This window comes from Malus domestica, chromosome 02 (genome assembly GCF_042453785.1).
Source record: "Malus domestica chromosome 02, GDT2T_hap1".
In the NCBI taxonomy this organism is placed as follows: domain Eukaryota; kingdom Viridiplantae; phylum Streptophyta; class Magnoliopsida; order Rosales; family Rosaceae; genus Malus; species Malus domestica.
In genome coordinates, this window is record NC_091662.1 from 1,857,823 (window position 1) to 1,881,116 (window position 23,294).

At 39.7% G+C, this 23,294-nt stretch overlaps 1 protein-coding gene, 1 long non-coding RNA gene and 1 pseudogene across 2 annotated transcripts in view; all 3 read right to left on the bottom strand.

Annotated features, from left to right (window-relative positions):
• Positions 1 to 1,022: 1,022 nt before the first annotated feature.
• Positions 1,023 to 5,570, bottom strand: LOC103452039 (disease resistance protein RPV1-like; annotated as a pseudogene).
• Positions 5,571 to 7,549: 1,979 nt separating this feature from the next.
• The window catches only part of LOC139188271 (uncharacterized), a 35,059-nt gene continuing 19,314 nt past the window's right edge, over positions 7,550 to 23,294 (bottom strand). The window contains exon 2 of the long non-coding RNA XR_011571619.1: positions 7,550 to 7,880. This is a non-coding gene — a long non-coding RNA (uncharacterized lncRNA). The remainder of the gene's footprint in view (positions 7,881 to 23,294) is intronic.
• On the bottom strand, positions 8,217 to 13,795 carry LOC103406874 (disease resistance protein RPV1-like). Its single transcript, XM_070805494.1, has 7 exons — positions 13,282 to 13,795; positions 11,733 to 12,849; positions 11,251 to 11,532; positions 10,781 to 11,131; positions 10,355 to 10,711; positions 9,388 to 10,251; positions 8,217 to 8,897 (listed from the first exon to the last, which is right to left on the bottom strand). Exons 1-6 carry the CDS (start codon positions 13,761 to 13,763, stop codon positions 9,814 to 9,816), a joined length of 3,027 nt encoding a protein of 1,008 aa, XP_070661595.1. The 5' UTR covers positions 13,764 to 13,795; the 3' UTR covers positions 8,217 to 8,897; positions 9,388 to 9,813.

Consider the following 23,294-nt stretch of genomic DNA (forward strand, 5'->3'; position numbering starts at 1 on the left):
GCTCAATTTCATGCTAGTTTAAATACTAAACTGAACATATTCAAACGAGGTCATCGACTGCAAAAGGTAGTGGAAAAGATAATTCAAACCTTATGCTAAAATGTTACCTGAACAAGTAGATGATGAATAATCAAGAGACAAAGAGAGGCGCGTAAGAGGATCTTCGTCTATTGGGTCGGATATCTGATCTCCTTTATCACTGACTGCCGGACCTTGTGGCTTCCAATGATGAATAGATAAAGAAAGACACGTAAGAAGTTCTTCGTCCATGGGGTCGGATATTTGATCTCCTCTGTCACTGACTGCTGGACCCTATGTCTTCCAACGATCAAGAGACCGAGAAAGACGCGTAAGAAGATCTTTGTCCATTGGGTTAGATATCTGATCTCCTCTATCCCTGACTGTCGGACCCTGTGCCTGGAAGAGTATTGGGAGATTCTCAGGACGAGTTTGAGGCTGAATATGACGGCCTGCAGGAAAAATACCAGGAGGCAAGGAAAAACGTGAATGCGCAAGGCTGTGAGGATCATGATCATGCACTGTTATAGTACTACCCATGTAATTACTGAGATCATAATCATTAGATGGCTCATAATTATCAGCTCACTCCAAATCATGCGTATTTTCCTTTATAGGTCTGTTCCGCACTAGATTAGCCATTGTTCTCATTGATGGCAAAATGTTTGCAAGTGGAGAAAATTTTGGAGATTTTCTATTGAAAAAATCCATCATTTCTTAGTCTTGCAGAGGATATTTTTTATCTTAACATGAACAGCCATACAATCTATTCAACTCTCATGGTCTCGCTATCTCTATATGGTAATGGCCAAGAGACTCAGGTGACCGGCTGAATGTTACCTGAACAAGTAGATGATGAATAATCAAGAGACAAAGAGAGGCGCATAACAGAATCTTCCTCCATTAGGTCGTGGTCTCCTCTGTCATTGATTGCTGAACCCTACGGCTGGAAGAATACTAAGAGATTCTCAGAACGAGTTTGAGGCTGAATATGATGGCTTGCAGGAAAAGTATTAAAAGACAGAAAAGTGCGAATGCGCAAGGCTGAGAGGACCATGATCATGCACTGCTATAGTACTACCCATGTAATTACTGAGATCATAATCATTAGATGGCTCATAATTATCAGATGACTCCTCATAGAACCGAGCTGGATGTTGGTAAAAAATATAACTAGCTTGGTCCAAATCATGCGTATTTTCCTTCATAGGTTTGTTCCACACTAGATTAACCATTGTTCTCATTGATGGCCTATAATAATCAGATTTTCTTGAAAGTTGGAGTACTATAACTTCAACTTTATCCCCACTTTGCAATTTGAGCTTATCGTTCGATAGTTGTCCTTGCCAAAGTTTAGGCGTATCCCAATATCCGCTGCCTAAGTAAGCCTGCAACTTTGTACGCTTGGTATTATTTAGAACAGTAATGCCAAATTTACTTGCAAATGCATATTTGTGAAAGAAGCATAGAGTCAACCCTTCAAAAGTACGACCATCATTCGGGGGAATATCAAAACTAACTGTATTGCCATGGTTAACAAACTCAAACCAATCAGGAACAAAATTCCCATAGAGTAAAACGCCACCAAATCCGCACGAAGTCCATCCCTACATATACAATGCAAGTGTCATATATATATATATACACACACATGTAAACGTGCGTTTGCGTTTGCATGTGCACGATAGGAAGGCAATGAGAGAGAGTGTGTGTGAGGTACCTGTAGGATGTTCTTCCCAAAATCAGCTGTGAGATTGGTGCAGTTACTCATATCAATCAATGTCATGAAGTTTAATGACTTATCCAAGCCTGGAACCTCTGTGAGTTTGGGCGAATCACTTACCTTCAACTCTGTTATATTTGACATTTCCGAAAAATTGGGCATTGTTTCCAATGCAGGGCAATTAGCGGCATACAGAAATTTCAAATTTGTTGGTAAAGTAGGGATTGTACGAAGGTAAAGGCAGCCATTTAACCCCAATGTTTCAAGCTTTGTAAGACCACTTAGGCTGGGTAGGGTATGAAAATAATTCCATCCAAGATCCAAAAGAGTGAGATTCTTCAATCTAACTGTAGAAGATGGTATTTGTCTTATGGCTGTGAAATCTGCTTCAAGTATTCTCAATGATTTCATCTCCCCTAAATCCTCATGCACTTCACTGAATTCGAAACAGCCAGTAAGAAGAAGAGTCTCAACAGATTTCAACTTATAGAAATCCCTTGGAAGAGAACTAAGCTTTTCACATTCTTTAAGGTTCACCAAAGAAAGTTTTTGAAGTTGACCAATGGAGGGGTGAATCTCGGACAAACTCCCACAATTTCCAGTATCAACTCTTCAAGATTTGGGACTTGTGAAAAGTCCGGTGATTTAATTAGAGAGTATGAACGACTGAGATTCATGATTTTCAACCTCTCTAGCAACTGTTACAGAAAACCAAAGGAAAATTGAAATTAATATCCAAAAGGAAGATGTCATAAAAAAAAAAGGAAATCCAAAAACAAATAGAAACAGAACATCATCATGTGTAATTGATGTACCTTATAACCCTCCCAAACTTGTACCAGTTTGCTACACTGCATTTCTAAAACAACTAGTCTTTGTTGATCAAAAAAGTCATCTGGTATGGACTTTAAAGGGCATCCTACCCAACACAACCATATTAACTCTTTGGGAAGGTGTTTGTATTCTCCATTGAGCTGAACGTCTTTGAGATGAAGGAATCTCAGTTTCTTCATATTGGCAAATGCTTCTGTACTGAAGCTAGGCAGGCTAGAGCTTCGAGGCCAAGGATCAGGGAAATTTAGAGCAAGTCCTTCAACTTCTTCAGTTCCCTGTTAACAAAAGGTTATATTCATGTGTAGGAAATGGATTATTTGCATCTATTTACATGTGTTATTTTTACTAATTCATAAAACACTCATTGTCAATTAAAATCTTATGACATCTTCCTATGAAATTAAAACAGAACATGAATAAGAAATATGAGATTATTGTCAATTAATTTCATATTAATGTCATAAAAAATTACATTTCTACCTCATATTTCTTATTCATGAATAAGAAATATGGCGTAGAAATGTAATTTTACACAACCAAATTTTACTGTTTTTTTTAAGCCTCACCTACATGTAATCATAACATATCTCTAATTAAAAAATTAAAAATAAAAAAAACTTCTCACTCCGACATTCTATCACTCTCTTCCTCTCTCCTTCTATTTGAAAAACAAAAATTAAAAAAAATTCTCACACACTTTGTGTGTGCCCATATGCTAGTTATTCATTAGGCAAAATCACCTACGGTGATTATATTTACACATAAATGTTGGTTAGTGTATAATAGACATGCGCGGGTTATATATATGTTTTCAAGTAGGATGCATTATGCAAAATTTTATTGGGAATGTACTTACAGATTTATTTCTCAAGACTTCGGCGGCCTCTTGACAGTTCCACAACCTACTCCATTTTCCAGGATGACCAAGAGATTTTTCAGAAATGATTACTCTAGCCATTTCTCGAAGCAAATCATGCATATTCAACTTGTTGCCTTCAACAGTTACAAGACATCTTTCACGGAGGATAGTGATTCCTATTGATGCAAAAAATCCACATCCATCTAATACTTTTGTGACATAGTCCTTGTCCTTTCCAATAAAGAAACAAGATATGTCAAGAAATATAGCCTTCTCTAAAGAATCTAGCCCTTCAAAGCTTGTTCTGAGTTGATTTACAATGTTTCCATTTGGACATCTTCCCAATTTCTCCAATTGACTTTCCCACTCTACCAACGATCTTCTAATCAAAAGAGATCCTAAAACTTCAAGAGCTAGTGGTAAACCTCCACAGTAAGAAACCACCTTTTTTGAAACTTCAAGATATCCTTGATTAGGACAACTATTTTTAAAGGCATGCCAACTAAATAGCTCAAGAGCTTCTTCTTCATTCATTTTCGTAGCTTGACATGCTCTGTCCACATTTAGTAGTAGACGTTCATCTCTTGTCGTTATGATAATTCTACTTCCAGGACCAAACCAATCATGACTTCCAACTATTGCATCCAGCTGTTCCACTTTATCTATGTTGTCCACGATAACAAGTATCTTTCTATGTCGAAATTGTTGTTTTATCAAACCGATACCTTCGTCAACACAGCTTATTTTATGCTTCTTTTTCAAGATGTCCGAAATAAGTTTTTTTTGCAAATCAACCAGATCATGTTTACTTGTAGCATCGTGAACGTCGGCAAGGAAACTTTTGAATTCAAACTGAGGATGAATTTGGTTATAAATGGCTTTGGCAGCTGTTGTTTTACCTAATCCACCCATCCCCCAAATTCCAAACATGAGAACAACATTTGATCCACCACTTGAAAGATAACTAATAATATCTTGAACGCGTGAATTGATTCCAACTATGTGCTTGGCCACATGTAATTCGTTAGCGCTGGTGAGCCTTTCACAAATATTCTCGTCAATAATTTTTTTAATGAACTCTGCTTCGTCCCTGAAAATTGAATTCGTAAGCATTAATGGGGCTCAATGAAGGCTCAGTAGGAGATATCAGTACATAAACAATTTTCTTTCCTTCTTCCCTTCATATAATATATACATATATATATATTATATATATATAAAAGTTAGGCGTATGAGTTAAACTCCAATTACGGTTTAGGTTACTTATGAGAGATTAAGGTGTATTCATTAAGCATGTGAATGAATGTTTAGATTATGTAAAATGTTAATTAAGCATGTCAATTAATTAAAAGATTAAGTCATTCACTAAAATTTGCAGCTTCTGTGAAGGATCAACGTGAGAGATTAAGGTGTATTAATTAAGCATGTTAATTAGAGTAATACAACTTAAATCTTGAAAAGCAGCTGAATGATTACCCATTGTTAGCGATTTTAAGATGGTGGCCAGACAAATTTGCAGCTTTTGTGAGAGCCTCTCTCCACGGCTTTAGCCTTTCTTGTTTAGCTTCACGTTTCTTGTCATCTTTTTCTTCACGGATGTCATTTTCGTGCTTCTGAAATGCTTCGGCTAAATCTCCGTCCTGCTTCCTGACATGCGAAGGATCAACGTGATAGAATATTGGTAAAACATGTCGCCCCAGTTTGTCTCTACACTCCATGATCTTCACCAGCTCGTCAAGACACCAACTCGAATCCGCATACATCTTTGAGAAGATAATGACAGAGATCCTCGACTCTTCGATTGCACGAAACAGTTTCTCTTTTATTTCTTCCCCTCTTGGTAGATCGTCCTCATCAATAAAGACCTGGTACCCTCTGGCTTTTAATGCCACGTGGAGGTGGCTCGTGAAGCCATTGCGCGTGTCTTCACCCCTGAAGCTCAAGAATACGCCGTACTTCCAGAGTTTGGACTTGGAGGAGGACGAAGAGGAGGCTTCGTGGGCTGTCATGGCGGTATCCACCGTTATGGCTTAGCAGTGGTTCAGATCACAGACTGAAAAAATGGCTACAGCTGCGTTTGCGTTGCCGAAGGATGATAACAAAAGTCAAGATCTTGCAGGGGAAGCCAACAAAATAAACGGTTAAAATTTAACTAAAATAGTGTGTTTTGATTCTTATACTTTTAAGCCAATAAGCCAAGAGGAAGAGGAGTGCAGATAAGCCAAATTACACGCGTGCAAATTACAGGGGAAGCCGACAAAGGTGGAGGTTGAAAGTTTGATTAATGTCGTTCATTGAATAATCATGTGATGGTGTTGGTTAATGGATAGTGACCCGCCTGGATATTTTTGTTGCTGGTTAGAATTTTGTATTTTGAGGAATCTTCATGAACATATTGGAAATGTTGTCGATTTTGATAGAATGTAGATTTAAATTGGAATTTCAACAAAAGTATAACTTGAAATAGGTCGGCAAATTGTCGTATGATTCGTTAATCTAATACGAAATGTTATGTAAATAATAGGTTTTGGATTAACTTATTAACAGTTCGGATCTTTAACGGATGATCCGTTAAGAATTAGTTAAGATATCGTTTTGCATATCTAAACATTAGGGATTGCAATTTCGTGCATAACCCATTATCCAACATGAAACATGATTAGTTAATGAATCAAGGTGTTATCAATCACCTGTTGAGAACTTTTTAAGATAACGGGTATAACACGAACACGATAAATACGGCCATTTTTCCATGCCTAACTTAAAAGGTATTAAATATTTACATGAAAAATAAGTTTTACTGAATAAATGTAGTTTTACCGAATCAAGATTTTGTGAGTTTCAGTCGAGAAGGGGTTTGGCGGATTCACGGCGTCAGGGGTCGCATGTCGGAGTGGGGAAAAGGTGGTGATTAGCCAAGGAGGGGATCGTTGGTGTCGTAACCGTCGCTCAAGGGGGAGAAATTGCTCCGAGTGGTACACGACGTGTTATTATATAAGTGGTGATAAATTTTATCTCTTTTTATTTTTCATACATTCTCTTACTTTGTGGTCGTCGAATTAAATGAATTTATAACAATAAAAAGACATAAGAGAGATGATACAAATAAGAGAGAAGACAAAAAGGGAAATTTTCATATAAATTACCTTTCTCCTATTAATATTTCAAAACAAAAAGTTTAGAGAAAATAAATCCATGTAGTGGGGGTGGGTGGTTAAATTGATTATTTTCCAAAAATATATTTCAATAACAAACAATAATATCCAAAATAAGTAAAATTTAAAATACAATAAAACTAACCAGCGACGGAGCCACCTTGTTATTAGGGTGGTCTTTTGACCCTTGTGACCTTTTAATGATTCTTATTAAAATAATAGGCTTAAATGTCAACATGGTTCTGTGTTTTATTATATCAGCCAATTTAGTTCTTGTGTTTTCAATTTGTCCAAATTTGTCCCTATGTTTATATCTGTTAGCCAATTCAAGTCAATCAGTTAAAAGACAGTTAAATGACATGTGCTTAGCACATGAGAGGACAAAAACGTAATTTTATTGTACACCAACTAAACTTGGCCATTTCGGTTTCTACAACAGTAAGTTGTTGTTTACATTGGCTTTTGAGCTGGTTTTTTTTTGTCTTTTCCACGAAAGCTTCCTTCTTAATTTCTTCTTGTAGTTCAAGGGAATGCTCGTTCATATGTAATCTATCTTCAATATTTGACGGATGCAGGTTGTATGCCATATTTGAGCCTCCTCTACGCGAAGTTAACGGAAGAAGAAGAGAGGAAAAAAGCTCGAGAGATTGTTAATATTCTGGATGAGAGCGTTACTAGCTCGACCTTCCGCGTAACTCGCTTTGCATTGTATGAAATCGACTACGATGGCAAATCTCTGAAATCTTGGACGAAGATTGATGACATCGGCCATTAGACACAAGTTAATTCATATAATTGCAAGCAAGTTAGCAACTCTGAGGTCGAACAAAGTGGCATACATACATGTTGCCCAAATTTGATACATCATGGATGAGATGTAAGTGGAAATCTTTGATGAATGTAACCTAACGTAGCCTGCTAACGAAGAGTTTTTTTCAGTGTACTTTGAACATTGTCACAGTGATAAAATAGTTCTAATCAATTGTAACACATGTATTTAATTACATCACGTGACATGTTTTCGAGGTATACACAAAGAGAAGAAGATATAAATTAGGTTATTCACACTTGGAAACAAGATCGATCGATCCCCCTTATGAATTTCAATGTGATCGATCTCCTAATCAATTGCCGGTTCTCATATCTAATGAATTGAATAAAATTTATAGACAAAATTTAACAAGAGTGTATAAAACACCCAGAGGTTAAAGTCATGCTAGTTGCTGCAGCATCATCACCACCACCGCTCCCACTCCAACCACCACCATCATCACTATCAGCACCACTAGACCTTAATTCTTCACGAGGATACCGAATCACCGGAGACTTTACTCCATGAAATTATAATTTTCATATGCACATCATGTTTCATGAATAAGCGGTTAAAATTTAACTATTAAAATCACCCACTACTCATCAGGGTTTTTTACCATTGGTTTGGTTGTGTTGTTTTTGGTTTTTCTTTTGTGACACAGAAAGAAATTGACAGTCATCATTTGCTTCACCAAACACTTGCATATGCATTATAATTTCATGCTCTCCAACTGCAAGCGTGTTTGTCTCTTTTTTTTCCCATGCAATCTAGAGAGGTTCTTGCTTTTTGTTGCAAATGACACATTAATCAACGAAATCAAAAGCATCTTATGCCATTTCCCTTTCATAAAATCTAGCTCGGAAAGTATATAGAGCAGTACAAACCAGAGAACGTGGCCCGAATGCCCATTTTTTAAAAAGTAGTCAAAACCCGAAAGCAATCAAGTCTGATCAATGCCAAAATAGAAATGACAATCAGCTAGCATAAGCTATCCAACAACAGGCATATCCAAACAGATACTATTCATGTTTCTCTAGATGATCAGTGCCAAAATCCTCTTTCTCAAAAGCACTTCTATGGTAAACGAAAGTCATAGAGATCATACAAAAAATCCAAAACACTAAAACACTAAAATGGGCAATGAGGATTCAACACCAACATCCAATAACCAAAACTGGCACCAAAACACTAAACCCTAGAATTGTAAACCAGCTTAATTCAAAAGCAGCTTAATCTGCAACAATTTTTTTTTTTTTTTTTTTTTTGAGAAGAGCTTAATCTGCAACAATTGAACAAAGAAACAGAATTTACCGTGATATAATGGATCCCAGAACTGATCTTAATGAAACGGAAGCAGCCTTTGAAAAACAGTCTTCTGATGCTGACGACTAAATCTATCTCCACTCTCATACTTCCCCGACCATCATGTCTGGAGCTGCAATGAATCAAGGCAAGGTTGTACACAAAAACCCAAAAATTCGCACACCAATTTTCCTGAAACAAAAAAACGCAATCAGATTAAACAACCACACTGAAAACACCAAAAAACTAAAATAATAAGGCAACAGTCAATGCAAAACGCAAAGACTTTAATTTTACAGCGATCGATCTGCAAATTTTCTTCCCATTCAAAGAAAAGACAAAAAAAAAAAAAAAAAGCAGAGAAACCAACTGAAACAGTTCAATCAGCCAGAAAAATGGACGCTGAGAAAGAAGCAGTGCAAGCTGAACACGTAAAAAGATCCAATCTTTAACCAAACAATCTAAACCCTAAACCCTAACAAAATTACAAAGGAGAAGAGAGAAATAAAATTAAAAAATTAAATATGTATGCACCACACATAGATTGGATAAACATTTGACGATGAAATATAGTACAACTGCAATTAGGGTTTCATCAAATTTTAAGTAATTAATCCTTGAAATTAACCTGATGATCTAAATTAAACACAAGTTGAAAGGAAATTAGTGAAAGGGAACAAACCTTGATCCATTTGCCTTGCACCAGAGACATGGCTGGAGAACTATCAGTCACTGTGGAAAGTCAGTTTTGGTGGGTTTCTCAAATGCTTGCAGATCTGTTCGTACACACATCTTTTATATAAAGCAGAGGAAGAAGAAGCAGCAACTATAAAGCAGAGGAAGCAGCAGCAGCAGAACCAGAAGAAATAGAGGCAGGGGAAGCCGATAGAAACGGAGCAAAGGAAATGAAGCAGAAGAAAAGGAGGGCAATCCAATGATCCCAGCAGAGATCAACCCCAAAGATGTTGGACAAAATTATTAAAAAATAAATTTACTAAATTACCCTTGAATTATTTTATGCATTCTTTCTTGCTGTTTTGAATTTTTTTTTGGATGAGGGGCATTCTGGTCCTATTCATTTTGTTGAAGCTGTTACCCCAGATGTTGGTCAAAAAACATAACGAACTACGTCCAAATCATGCGTATTTTCCTTCATAGGTTTGTTCCACACTAGATTAACCATTGTTGTCATTAATGGCCTAGAGCTTGTTGAAAGATGAACTTCAACTTTATCCCCACTTTGCAATTGGAGCTTATCGTTCGATAGTTGTCCTTGCCAAAACATATCCTCATCCCAAAATCCGTTGCCTAAGTAAGCCTGCAACTTAGTATTCTTGGTATTATTTATAACAGTAATGCCAAATTCAAAAAAATCTCCAAGTGAATATTGGTGCAAGAAGCATAGAGTCAGCCCTTCAAAAGTACAACCATCATTCGGGGGAATATCAAAACTGACTGTATCGTGATCATGGTTAACAAACTTAAACCAATCAGGAACAAAATTCCCATAGAGTGAAATGCCACCAAATCCGCACGAAGTCCATCCCTACATATACATTGCAAGTGTTATATACATATATACATGTAAACGTGTGTTTGTGTGTGCATGTGCATGATAGGAAGGCAATGAGAGAGAGAGAGTGAGATACCTGTAGGATGTTCTTCCTAAAATCAGCTGTGAGATTGGTGCAATTACTCATATTAATCAATGTCATGAAGTTTAATGACTTATCCAAGCCTGGAACCTCTGTGAGTTTGGGCGAATCACTTACCACCAACTCTGTCATATTTGACATTTCCGAAAAATTGGGCATTGTTTCCAATGCAGGGCAATTAGCGGCGTACAGAAATTTCAAATTTGTTGGTAAATCAGGGATTGCACGAAGGTTAGGGCAGCCATTTAAGCTCAATGTTTCAAGCTTTGTAAGACCGCTGAGGCTAGGTAGGGTATGAAAATCATTCTCTTCAAGATCCAAAACTTGTAAAGAAATTAGACTCCCAAGATCCTGAGGGATTGCATCACGTGCTAATTTCAAACCATATAGGTTTAAAAGAGTGAGATTCTTCAATCTAACTGTGGAAGATGGTATTTGTCTTATGGCTGTATTCATTGCTTCAAGTATTCTCAATGATATCATCTCCCCTAAATCCTCATGCATTTCTCTGAATTTGGAACAGCCAGTAAGAACAAGAGTCTCAACAGATTTCAACTTATAGAAATCCCTTGGAAGAGATCTAAGCATTATGCAATCTTTAAGGTTCACCAAAGAAAGTTTTTGAAGTTGACCAATGGAGGGGTGAATCTCGGACAAACTCTGACAACCTTCCAGTATCAACTCTTCAAGATCTGGGACTTGTGAAAAGTCCGGTGATTTAATTAGAAAGTGGGAATGAGTGAGATTCAGGATTTTCAACTTCTCTAGCAACTGTTATAGAAAACCAAAGGAAAATTGAAATTAATATCCAAAAGGAAGATGTCATAAAAAAAAGAAGGAAATCCAAAAGCAAATAGAAATAGAACATCATCATGTGTAATTGATCGTACCTTATAACCCTCCCAAACTTGTACCAGCCCGCTCCACTGCATATCTAAAACAACTAGTCTTGGTTGATCAAAAAAGTCATCTGGTATGGAATTTAAAGAGAATCCTTCCCAACACAACCATATTAACTCTTTGGGAAGATGTTTGTATTCTCCATTGAGCTGAACGTATTTGAGATGAAGGAATCTCAGTTTCTTCATATTGGCAAATGCTTCTGTACTGAAACTAGGCAGGTTCGAATCATAAGGCAAATATAGAGCAAGTCCTTCAACTTCTTCAGTTCCCTGTTAACAAAAGGTTATATTCATGTGTAAGAAACGGATTATTTGCATATATTTACATGTATTATTATTCATTAGGCAAAATCACCTACGGTGAATTATATTTACACATAAATGTTGTTTAGTGTACAATAGACATACGTGGGTTATATATGTTTTCGAGCAGGATGCATTATGCAAAATTTTATTTGGAATGTACTTACAGATTTATTTCTCAAGACTTCGGCGGCCTGTTGATTGTTCCACAACCTACTCCATTTTCCAGGGTGACCAAGAGATTTTTCAGAAATGATTACTTTGGCCATTTCTCGAAGCAAATCATGCACATTCAACTCATTCCGCATAGTCCCCTTATTCCACTTATTCTCCTCAATAGTTACAAGGCATCGTTCACGGAGGACATTGATTCCTATTGTTCCAAAAAATCCGCATCGATCTAACATTTTTGCAACATAGTCCTTGTCCTCTCCAATAAAGAAACAAGATATGTCAAGAAATATAGCCTTCTGGTAATAATCTAGCCCTTCATAACTTGTTCTGAGTTGATTTCCAATGTTTCCATCTAGATGTGTTCCTAATTTCTCCAATTGATTTTTCCACTCTGCCAACGATCTTTTAGTCAAAAAAGATCCTAAAACTTTAAGCGCTAGTGGTAAACCTTTACAATAAGAAACAACCTTTTTTGAAACTTCAAGATATGTTTGATCAGGACAACTATTTTTAAAGGCATGCCAACTAAATAGCTCAAGAGCTTCTTCTTCATTCATTTCCTTGGCCTGAAATGTTTTGTTCACATTTTGTAGTAGATGTTCATCTCGTGTCGTTATGACAATTCTACTTCCAGGACCAAACCAATCATAACCTCCAACTATTGCATCCAGTTGTTCCACTTTATCTATGTTGTCCACGATGACAAGTATCTTTCTATGTCGAAATTCTTGTTTTATCAGAGCGATACCTTTGTCAACACATCTTATTTTATGCTCCTTTTTCAAGATGTCAGAAATAAGTATTTTTTGCAAATCAACCAGATCATGTTTACTTGTAGCATCGCGAACGTCGGCAAGGAAACTTTTGAATTCAAATTGAGGAAGAATTTGGTTATAAATGGCTTTGGCAGCTGTTGTTTTACCCAATCCACCCATCCCCCAAATTCCAACCATGAGAACATCATTTGATCCACCACTTGAAAGATAACTGATAATATCTTGAACGCGAGAAATGATTCCAACTCTGTGCTTGGCCACATGTAATTCGTTAGTGCTGGTGAGCCATTCACAAATATTCTCATCAATAATTTTTTTAATGAACTCTGCTTCGCTCTTGAAAATTGAATTCGTAAGCATTAGTGGGACTCAATGAAGGCTCGGTAGGAGATATCAGTACATAAACAATTTTCTTTCCTTCTTCCCTTCAGTTAATATATATATTAACTACCTACTAGCTCGTATGTGATTTTATGACGAACTTGAATAAAAGGATTAATTGATAAATAAAAGTTAGGCGTATGAATTAAACTCCAATTACGGTTTAGGTTACTTATGAGAGATTAAGGTGTATTCATTAAGCATGTGAATGAATGTTTAGATTATGTAAAATGCTAATTAAGCATGTCAATTAATTGAGAGATTAAGTCATTCACTAAAATTTGTAGCTTCTGTAAAGCATCAACGTGAGAGATTAAGGTGTATCAATTAAGCATGTTAATTAGAGTAATACAACCTAAATCTTGAAAAGCAGCTGAATGATTACCCATTGTTAAGATGGTGGCCAGACAATTCTGCAGCTTTTGTGAGAGCCTCTCTCCACTGCTTTACACGGATGTCATTTTCGTGCTTCCGAAATGCTTCGGCTAAATCTCCGTCCTGCTTCCTGACATGCGAAGGATCAACGTGATAGAATATTGGTAAAACATGTCGCCCCAGTTTGTCTCTACACTCCATGATCTTCACCAGCTCGTCAAGACACCAACTCGAATTCGCATACATCTTTGAGAAGTTAATGACAGAGATCCTCGACTCCTCGATTGCACGAAACAATTTATCTTTTATTTCTTCCCCTCTTTGTAGATCGTCCTCATCAATAAAGACCTGGTACCCTCTGTCTTTTAATGCCGCGTGAAGGTGGCTCGTGAAGCAATTGCGCGTGTCTTCACCCCTGAAGCTCAAGAATACGTCGTAGTTCCAGAGTTTGGACTTGGAGGAGGACGAAGAGGAGGCTTCGTGGGCTGTCATGGCGGCATCCACCGTTATGGCTTTAGCAGTGGTTCAGAATCAGATCACAGACTGAAAAATATAGCAATAGCTGTGTTTGTGTTGGCGTGTTGGCTTGAAAAGCGACAGACTATTAAAATGATGCCACGACCCAGAAGAATATTAAAACGATGCCGTCCGACACGCAATAGAATGGTGAAAGGCCGTCCGACACGTCACAGGATGGTGGAAAACAAACAATATTATGAGAGAGAAAGAGCTAGCAAATTTATGAGGAAGAAACAAAACTCAGCAACAACAACAACAACAACAACAACAAAGCCTTTTCCCACTAAGTGGGGTCGGCTATATGAATCCTAGAACGCCATTGCGCTCGGTTTTGTGTCATGTCCTCCGTTAGATCCAAGTACTCTAAGTCTTTTCTTAGAGTCTCTTCCAAAGTTTTCCTAGGTCTTCCTCTACCCCTTCGGCCCTGAACCTCTGTCCCGTAGTCACATCTTCGAACCGGAGCGTCATTCGGCCTTCTTTGCACATGTCCAAATCACCGGAGCCGATTTTCTCTCATCTTTCCTACAATTTCGGCTACTCCTACTTTACCTCGGATATCCTCATTCCCAATCTTATCCTTTCTCGTGTGCCCACACTTCCCACGAAGCATCCTCATCTCCGCTACACCCATTTTGTGTACGTGTTGATGCTTCACCGCCCAACATTCTGTGCCATACAACATCGCTGGCCTTATTGCCGTCCTATAAAATTTTCCCTTGAGCTTCAGTGGCCTACGACGGTCACACAACACGCCGGATGCATTCTAACACTTCATCCATCCAGCTCGTATTCTATGGTTGAGATCTCCATCTAATTCTCCGTTCTCTTGCAAGATAGATCCTAGGTAGCGAAAACGGTCGCTTTTTGTGATCTTCGCTAGATTGCTCCGGTCATTAGTGTGGATAAGTATATAAATGGATAGAGATAGGAAAGCAAACACAAGATGTACGTGGTTCACCCATATTGGCTACGTCCACGGAATAGAAGAGTTCTCATTAATTGTGAAGGGTTTACACAAGTACATAGGTTCAAGCTCTCCTTTAGTGAGTACAAGTGAATGATTTAGTACAAATGACATTAAGAAATATTGTGGGAGAATGATCTCGTAATCACGAAACTTCTAAGTATCGGAGTGTGGAGTCGTCTTGACTTGCCTTATCTGTCTCATAGGTAGATGTGGCATCTTCTCTGGAAGTACTCTTCCTCCATCCAGGGGTGGTATCTTTAACTGGTGGAGATGCATAAGGTAATGTATCAATTTCACTTGAAGCTTACTTGTAGTTTCAGGCTTGGTCAAGCGCGATACAAACCATGTAGTAGGAGTCCCCCAAGTCGCCGAGCTAGGGGGTCTGCTGAAAGAGGTGACAGACAAGGTAAGCAATCAGAGCTCCGACTGATTGTTCACCTTCTCCCCATCTTGCAGCAGCATGAAGGATAAAGAGAAGAAAAATGAGAAGAGATGATATGAGATACTTTTGCTTTTGAAGAAGTAACTTTCCACAGGCTTATTCTTGAACTGAGCTGGAGGGTTTTCTGGTTTCCTCCAGAGTATAAGGCCGACTGAAGAATTTGAGGGTCAAAACAAGTCCATCAAATCTAGAGTACGTTCCACCCTGCTGATATGGGATACTTTTGCTTTTGACAGAGTAATGGATGTATCGGCACGTGTGCTGTTACGCTTGTCTCCACATGCTTCCTTGTATCCTTCGCACTTGCCCTATCTGTTCCTCAAGCAGATGCGGAATCTTCCCTGGAAACATAAGATGTTGAAGATGAGTACTCGAGAGCAATGCCAGGTAAGTAATCAGGTAAGGGGTTCCAGGCAGTCAGTTCTTGGCTGGAAGCTTGATTCCAAGTGCTGACTGATTGCTCTCTTTCTCCTTGTCTTGCAGGTAAAAACAAGGCCAAAGGAAAAGACAGGGAAAAAGCATGATATGGGATACTCTTGCTTTTAACCCTGATGATATGAGATATTCTTGCTCTAGTATAGCTTGTTTGCAGAGGTATTATCGGGGGGAAAGAAAGCTGAATATTTCGAAAGGCTTCGTTGGGAGTGCCCTCTCAGATATGATGAAGGGTTGAGCATTTTTGCAGGTCTGCCTGTCCGTTGGGGATGGAGGTTGACATATATAGGAGTCTCCCTAACAAGTAGTAATGCTATTCCTTTACCCTGCTTGGTCATAGCACGGTAGTGGGAGCTGTCAGTTTCACATGTTTTAACTCTGTCAGAGCACTTTGAAAAAGTGGTCTGTGGTATCTGGCTCTCGAGATTCGGAGAACGATGCCTCTTCGATTTTTGAGAAAGCAATCATGCTGGGGGTCTGGCTCTCGAGATTCGGAGAGGAGTGTCTCTTCGATTTTTGAGGAAGTAATCATGTTGGGAGTCTGGCTCTCGAGATTCGGAGGGCGGTGCCTCTTCGATTTTGGAGCAAGCAATCTTGTTGGGAGTGTTGTCTCGAATGTGAGTAAAGGTTGGGCATGTTTGCTAGTCTACCTTGCCACGAAGCACAAAGGTTGATACACAGGGACTTTCCAATTATCCAGCAATGGTACTGTTCCTTTACCCTCTCTTCGATTTTGAGAAAGTAGTCATGTTGGGAGTCTGGCTCTCGAGATTCGGAGGACGGTGCCTCTTCGATTTTGGAGCAAGCAATCTTGTTGGGAGTGTTTTCTCGAATGTGAGTAAAGGTTGGGCATGTTTGCTAGTCTACCTTGCCACGAAGCACAGAGGTTGACACACAGGGAGTTTCCAATTATCCAACAGTGGTACTGTTCCTTTACCCTTGTGGGTAATAATATGGTAGCTAGACCTTCAAAATTTATGTGTCTAAACTTTGTTAGTGTTGTTTCTTTGCTATTCTTTTACCTTTCTTGGTCAGAGCGATGTAGTGGGAGCTGCAAGCTTCACGTGCTCAACTTTGGCAGAGAACTTTGGAAAAGTTATCTGTGGTACCCATGAGCTATTGTTGCGTGTGGGAAGTGGGTGATTGAACAGTAAGATTCATGTGCTTTCTACTTCACCAGAAGTCTTCGACAGAATGCCCATAATTTCTGCAAAGCTGAGTGTGCGTGTGACAGGTGCTGACAAGGCTAGAAAAGTAGGTGCCTCTTCGATTTCTGAGATCGGCCCTCGTGGTCTCTGAGCAGCCCAGCTTTTGAGAAAGCGAGCGCCTCTTCGATTGATTCGAAGAACGATGCCTCATCGATTTTTGAGAAAGCAGTCACGCTGGGGGTCTGGCTCTCGAAGATTCGGGGAGCAGTGTCTCTTCGATTTTTGAGAAAGTAATCATGTTGGGAGTCTGGCTCTCGAGATTCGGAGGGCGGTGCCTCTTCGATTTTGGAGCAAGCAATCTTGTTGGGAGTGTTTTCTCGAATGTGAGTAAAGGTTGGGCATGTTTGCTAGTCTACCTTGCCACGAAGCACAGAGGTTGACACACAGGGACTTTCCAATTATCCAGCAATGGTACTGTTCCTTTACCCTCTCTTCGATTTTTAAGAAAGTAGTCATGTTGGGAGTCTGGCTCTCGAGATTCGGAGGACGGTGCCTCTTCGATTTTGGAGCAAGCAATCTTATTGGGAGTGTTTTCTCGAATGTGAGTAAAGGTTGGGCATGTTTGCTAGTCTACCTTGCCACGAAGCACAGAGGTTGACACACAGGGACTGTCCAATTATCCAGCAGTGGTACTGTTCCTTTACCCTTGTGGGTAATAATATGGTAGCTAGACCTTCAAAATTTATGGGTCTAAACTTTGTTAGTGCTGTTTCTTTGCTATTCTTTTACCCTTCTTGGTCAGAGCGATGTAGTGGGAGCTGCAAGCTTCACGTGCTCAACTTTGGCAAAGTTTTCTGTGGTACCCATGAGCTATTGTTGCGTGTGGGAAGTGGGTGATTGAACAGTAAGATTCATGTGTTTTCTACTTCCCCAGAAGTCTTCGACAGAATGCCCATAATTTCCGCAAAGCTGAGTGTGCGTGTGACAGGTGCTGACAAGGCTGGAAAAGTAGGTGCCTCTTCGATTTCTGAGATCGGCCCTCGTGGTCTCTGGGGAGCCCAGCTTTTGAGAAAGCGAGCGCCTCTTCAATTTCTGAGACCAGCCTTCGTGGTCTTTGAGCAGCCCAACTTTTGAGAAAGCAAACGCCTCTTAGATTTCTGAGATCAACCCTCGTGATCTCTAAGCAGCCCAGCTTTTGAGAAAGCAAACGCCTCTTCGATTTCTGAGCAGGCGCCTCTTCGATTTCTGAAGCTCCGTCGAGTGCAGATTTTTATAAGGGCTGGCATTAAGTTCCAAAGCACACTTGAATCTCCACCAGTAGAAGCTTCATTCTTGCACTTCTAAGATCTTGATTTGTCCGACCTCTTCTCTCTTCAACACCTTTGAAAATGTCTGGCCCCTCCGACCGTCGTTTTGACTTGAACCTTGTTGAAGAGGCAGCCCCGCCTTCTCCAGACAACATATGGCGCCCATCCTTCGTCTCCCCTACTGGTCCTCTTACCGTTGGGGATTCCGTGATGAAGAATGATATGACCGCTGCGGTGGTGGCCAGGAACCTTCTCACTCCCAAAGATAACAGACTACTTTCCAAACGGTCTGATGAGTTAGCTGTTAAGGATTCGCTGGCTCTCAGTGTTCAGTGTGCAGGTTCTGTGTCTAATATGGCCCAACGCCTATTTGCTCGAACCCGCCAAGTTGAATCATTGGCGGCTGAAGTGATGAGTCTCAAACAGGAGATTAGAGGGCTCAAGCATGAGAATAAACAGTTGCACCGGCTCGCACATGACTATGCTACAAACATGAAGAGGAAGCTTGACCAGATGAAGGAAACTGATGGTCAGGTTTTACTTGATCATCAGAGATTTGTAGGTTTGTTCCAAAGGCATTTATTGCCTTCGTCTTCTGGGGCTGTACCGCGTAATGAAGCTCCAAATGATCAACCTCTGATGCCTCCTCCTTCTAGGGTTCTGTCCAGTACTGAGGCTCCAAATGATCCCCCTCCGGTGCCTTCTCTTTCTGGGGCTCTACCGATTGCTAAGACTTCTCCTAAGCAACCTTTGTGAAGGCTCCCTCTTGTGTGTTTATTTTGACTCATGTATATGTACATATTTGTAGCTTATCGGGGATATCAATAAATAAGCTTTCCTTCATTTCAACGTATTGTGTTAAATACACCAAAGCTTTCTTCGCTAAGTTCTTTGAATTTTCTTTTGTTGAAGCTTGTATGTTGAAGCTTTCTGAGTGGAGCATGTAGGTTGGGGTAGTGTTCCCTTAATTTTCCGAGTGAGGAAAACTTCTCGGTTGGAGACTTGGAAAATCCAAGTCACTGAGTGGGATCGGCTATATGAATCTTAGAACGCCATTGTGCTCGATCCTGTGTCATGTCCTTCGTTAGATCCAAGTACTCTAAGTCTTTTCTTAGAGTCTCTTCCAAAGTTTTCCTAGGTCTTCCTCTACCCCTTCGGCCCTGAACCTCTGTCCCATCGTCGCATCTTCTAATCGGAGCGTCAGTAGGCCTTCTTTGCACATGTCCAAACCACCGTAACCGATTTTCTCTCATCTTTCCTTCAATTTCGGCTACTCCTACTTTACCCCGGATATCCTCATTCCTAATCTTATCCTTTCTTGTGTGCCCACACATCCAACGAAGCATCCTCATCTCCGCTACACCCATTTTGTGTACGTGTTGATGTTTCACCGCCCAACATTCTGTGCCATACAGCATCGCCGGCCTTATTGCCGTCCTATAAAATTTTCCCTTGAGCTTCAGTGGCATACGGCGGTCACATAACACGCCGGATGCACTCTTCCATTTCATCCATCCAGCTTGTATTCTATGGTTGAGATCTCCATCTAATTCTCCGTTCTTTTGCAAGATAGATCCTAGGTAACGAAAACGGTCGCTCTTTGGTATTTCTTGATCTCCGATCCTCACCCCTAACTCGTTTTGGCCTCCATTTGCACTGAACTTGCACTTCATATATTCTGTCTTTGATCGGCTTAGGCGAAGACCTTTAGATTCCAACACTTCTCTCCAAAGGTTAAGCTTTGCATTTACCCCTTCCTGAGTTTCATCTATCAACACTATATCGTCTGCGAAAAGCATACACCAAGGAATATCATCTTGAATATGTCTTGTTAACTCATCCATTACCAACGCAAAAAGGTAAGGACTTAAGGATGAGCCTTGATGTAATCCTACAGTTATGGGAAAGCTTTCGGTTTGTCCTTCATGAGTTCTTACGGCAGTCTTTGCTCCTTCATACATATCCTTTATAGCTTGGATATATGCTACTCGTACTCCTTTCTTCTCTAAAATCCTCCAAAGAATGTCTCTTGGGACCCTATCATACGCTTTTTCCAAATCTATAAAGACCATGTGTAAATCCTTTTTCCCATCTCTATATCTTTCCATCAATCTTCGTAAGAGATAGATTGCCTCCATGGTTGAGCGCCCTGGCATGAACCCGAATTGGTTGTCCAAAACCCGTGTCTCTTGCCTCAATCTATGCTCAATGACTCTCTCCCAGAGCTTCATTGTATGACTCATTAGCTTAATACCCCTATAGTTCATGCAATTTTGTACGTCGCCCTTATTCTTGTAGATAGGCACCAAAGTGCTCGTTCGCCACTCATTTGGCATCTTCTTCGTTTTCAAAATCCTATTGAAAAGGTCAGTGAGCCATGTTATACCTGTCTCTCCCAAAAGTTTCCACACTTCGATTGGTATATCGTCTGGGCCTATTGCTTTTTTATGCTTCATCTTCTTCAAAGCTACAACCACTTCTTCCTTCCGGATTCGACGATAAAAAGAGTAGTTTCTACACTCTTCTGAGTTACTCAACTCCCCTAAAGAAGCACTCATTTCATGTCCTTCATTGAAAAGATTATGAAAATAACCTCTCCATCTGTCTTTAACCGCGTTCTCTGTAGCAAGAACCTTTCCATCCTCATCCTTGATGCACCTCACTTGGTTTAGGTCCCTTGTCTTCTTTTCCCTTGCTCTAGATAGTTTATAGATATCCAACTCTCCTTCTTTGGTATCTAGTCGTTTATACATATCGTCGTAAGCCGCTAACTTAGCTTCTCTGACAGCTTTCTTCGCCTCTTGTTTCGCTTTTCTATACCTTTCACCATTTTCATCGGTCCTCTCCTTGTATAAGGCTTTACAACATTCCTTCTTAGCCTTCACCTTTGTTTGTACCTCCTCATTCCACCACCAAGATTCCTTTTGGTGTGGGGCAAAGCCCTTGGACTCTCCTAATACCTCTTTTGCTACTTTTCGGATACAACTAGCCATGGAATCCCACATTTGGCTAGCTTCCCCCTCTCTATCCCACACACATTGGGTGATTACCTTCTCTTTGAAAATGACTTGTTTTTCTTCTTTTAGATTCCACCATCTAGTCCTTGGGCACTTCCAAGTCTTGTTCTTTTGTCTTACTCTTTTGATATGTACATCCATCACCAACAAGCGATGTTGATTAGCCACGCTCTCTCCTGGTATAACTTTGCAATCCTTACAAGTTATACGATCCCCTTTCCTCATTAGAAGAAAATCTATTTGTGTTTTTGACGACCCACTCTTGTAGGTGATCACATGTTCTTCTCTCTTCTTAAAGAAGGTGTTGGCTAAGAAGAGATCATATGCCATTGCAAAATCCAAGATAGCTTCCCCATCCTCGTTTCTCTCCCCAAAACCATGGCCACCATGAAAACCTCCATAGTTGCCTGTCTCCCTGCCCACGTGTCCATTTAAATCTCCTCCTATAAATAACTTCTCCGTCTGAGCAATTCCTTGCACCAAGTCTCCAAGATCTTCCCAAAATTTCTCCTTCGAACTCGTATCCAACCCTACTTGAGGTGCGTACGCACTAATCACATTGATAAGTTCTTGTCCTATTACAATCTTGATTGCCATGATTCTATCTCCTACCCTCTTGACATCTACAACATCTTGTACCAAGGTCTTGTCCACGATGATGCCAACACCGTTTCTCGTTCTATTTGTGCCCGAATACCAAAGTTTAAACCCTGAGTTTTCTAGATCCTTTGTCTTACTACCAACCCACTTAGTTTCTTGTAGGCACATAATATTTATCCTTCTCCTTACCATAACTTCCACTACTTCCATAGATTTTCCCGTTAAGGTTCCTATATTCCACGTTCCTAAACGCATTTTGCTCTCTTGAACTCTACCCTTCTGTCCTAGCTTCTTCACCCTCCCCCGTCTAATAGGATCAAAGTACTTCTTTTGTGTGTCCCGGGTAAAGTTGATAGGAGCATATGCTCCCAAACAACTTTGAGTGGAGTCGTTCGAAAAGAAGTTTCTATGGCCCCCTTGCTCATTTAACACTGCATCCGGGTGCCGATGGAGATACAGCGACCCTTGCTCACTTATCACTGTGCTCGGGCCACACAGCGCGCCACTTACGGGTGACGCCCTAGCTTTAGCGTGATTTTGTTCTGGATTCATTTTCATAAGGATTCGACGTGATCATGGAGTGCCGGCTGTCGACTACCTGACGCCCTCCCCCTCCTCCTTTATCCGGGCTTGGGACCGGCCATGTAAGACATAGGCGGAGTTAAACAAAACTCAGCAATTGAAAAAAAATAATATCTCCTTCTTCAACTTGCAACAAACAAACAAAAAAATCAATTTAATGGTATTTTGGTGTTCTTGGATTTGTCGAGATGAAGGAAGAGGAAGGGGAAGGGTGAGAGAGAGAGAGAGAGAGAATAAAATTACTTTCAATGGTATTTTTTTATTAAATTAACAATGAGGTTCAGACTCCAGACTCACCATTAATTATGGAGGCTCGGTTACACGTGGAGTTGAATGGGGGAGTTTAGCGGAACTGAGTCCTGCTAGCATTTCTTTTTCTAACATGGATTCCATTCGGATCTATTATTTTAAATTAAACATAAATAGTATCTGATAAAAATTAATCGTACGATATACAATAAACGGTTGAGATATGAGATTTCTTATGACCCCCACATAATGGATCCAAAGGGCATCCGTGTTCTTTTTTTTCAAGAATACGAGGGTAGAAACAATTAAGATCTACCTCCCCCTATTTCATCTATAATGTCAACCGGCTAAATTGATTAGCTAATCGTATATAAAAATAATAATAGCATGAAATCCTAATTATCGAACTAAGAAGGCACATAGCACACCACTCCATTACGAAAATGGAAAAAAAAATGTGAGCAATATAGAGTGTGCATGCATGCCAAGTAATATCCACATGAACTAAAATATGATAAACTCTTAATAAGAGGACTGCTGAAAACGAAAATTGGTTGTCTTTTGATTATTCATCTCTAAATATTGATGGTATGTGGGTAGTTATATTGGTTCGAATTCAAATGATATAAAAATAATAATATAAATTCATTACTTTATACAAATTCAACTTTATATTTGAAGCTTCACCATATTGACATATCTAAGAAGGCACACAGCACACCACTCCATTAGGAAATTGGAAAAAAAAATGTGAGAA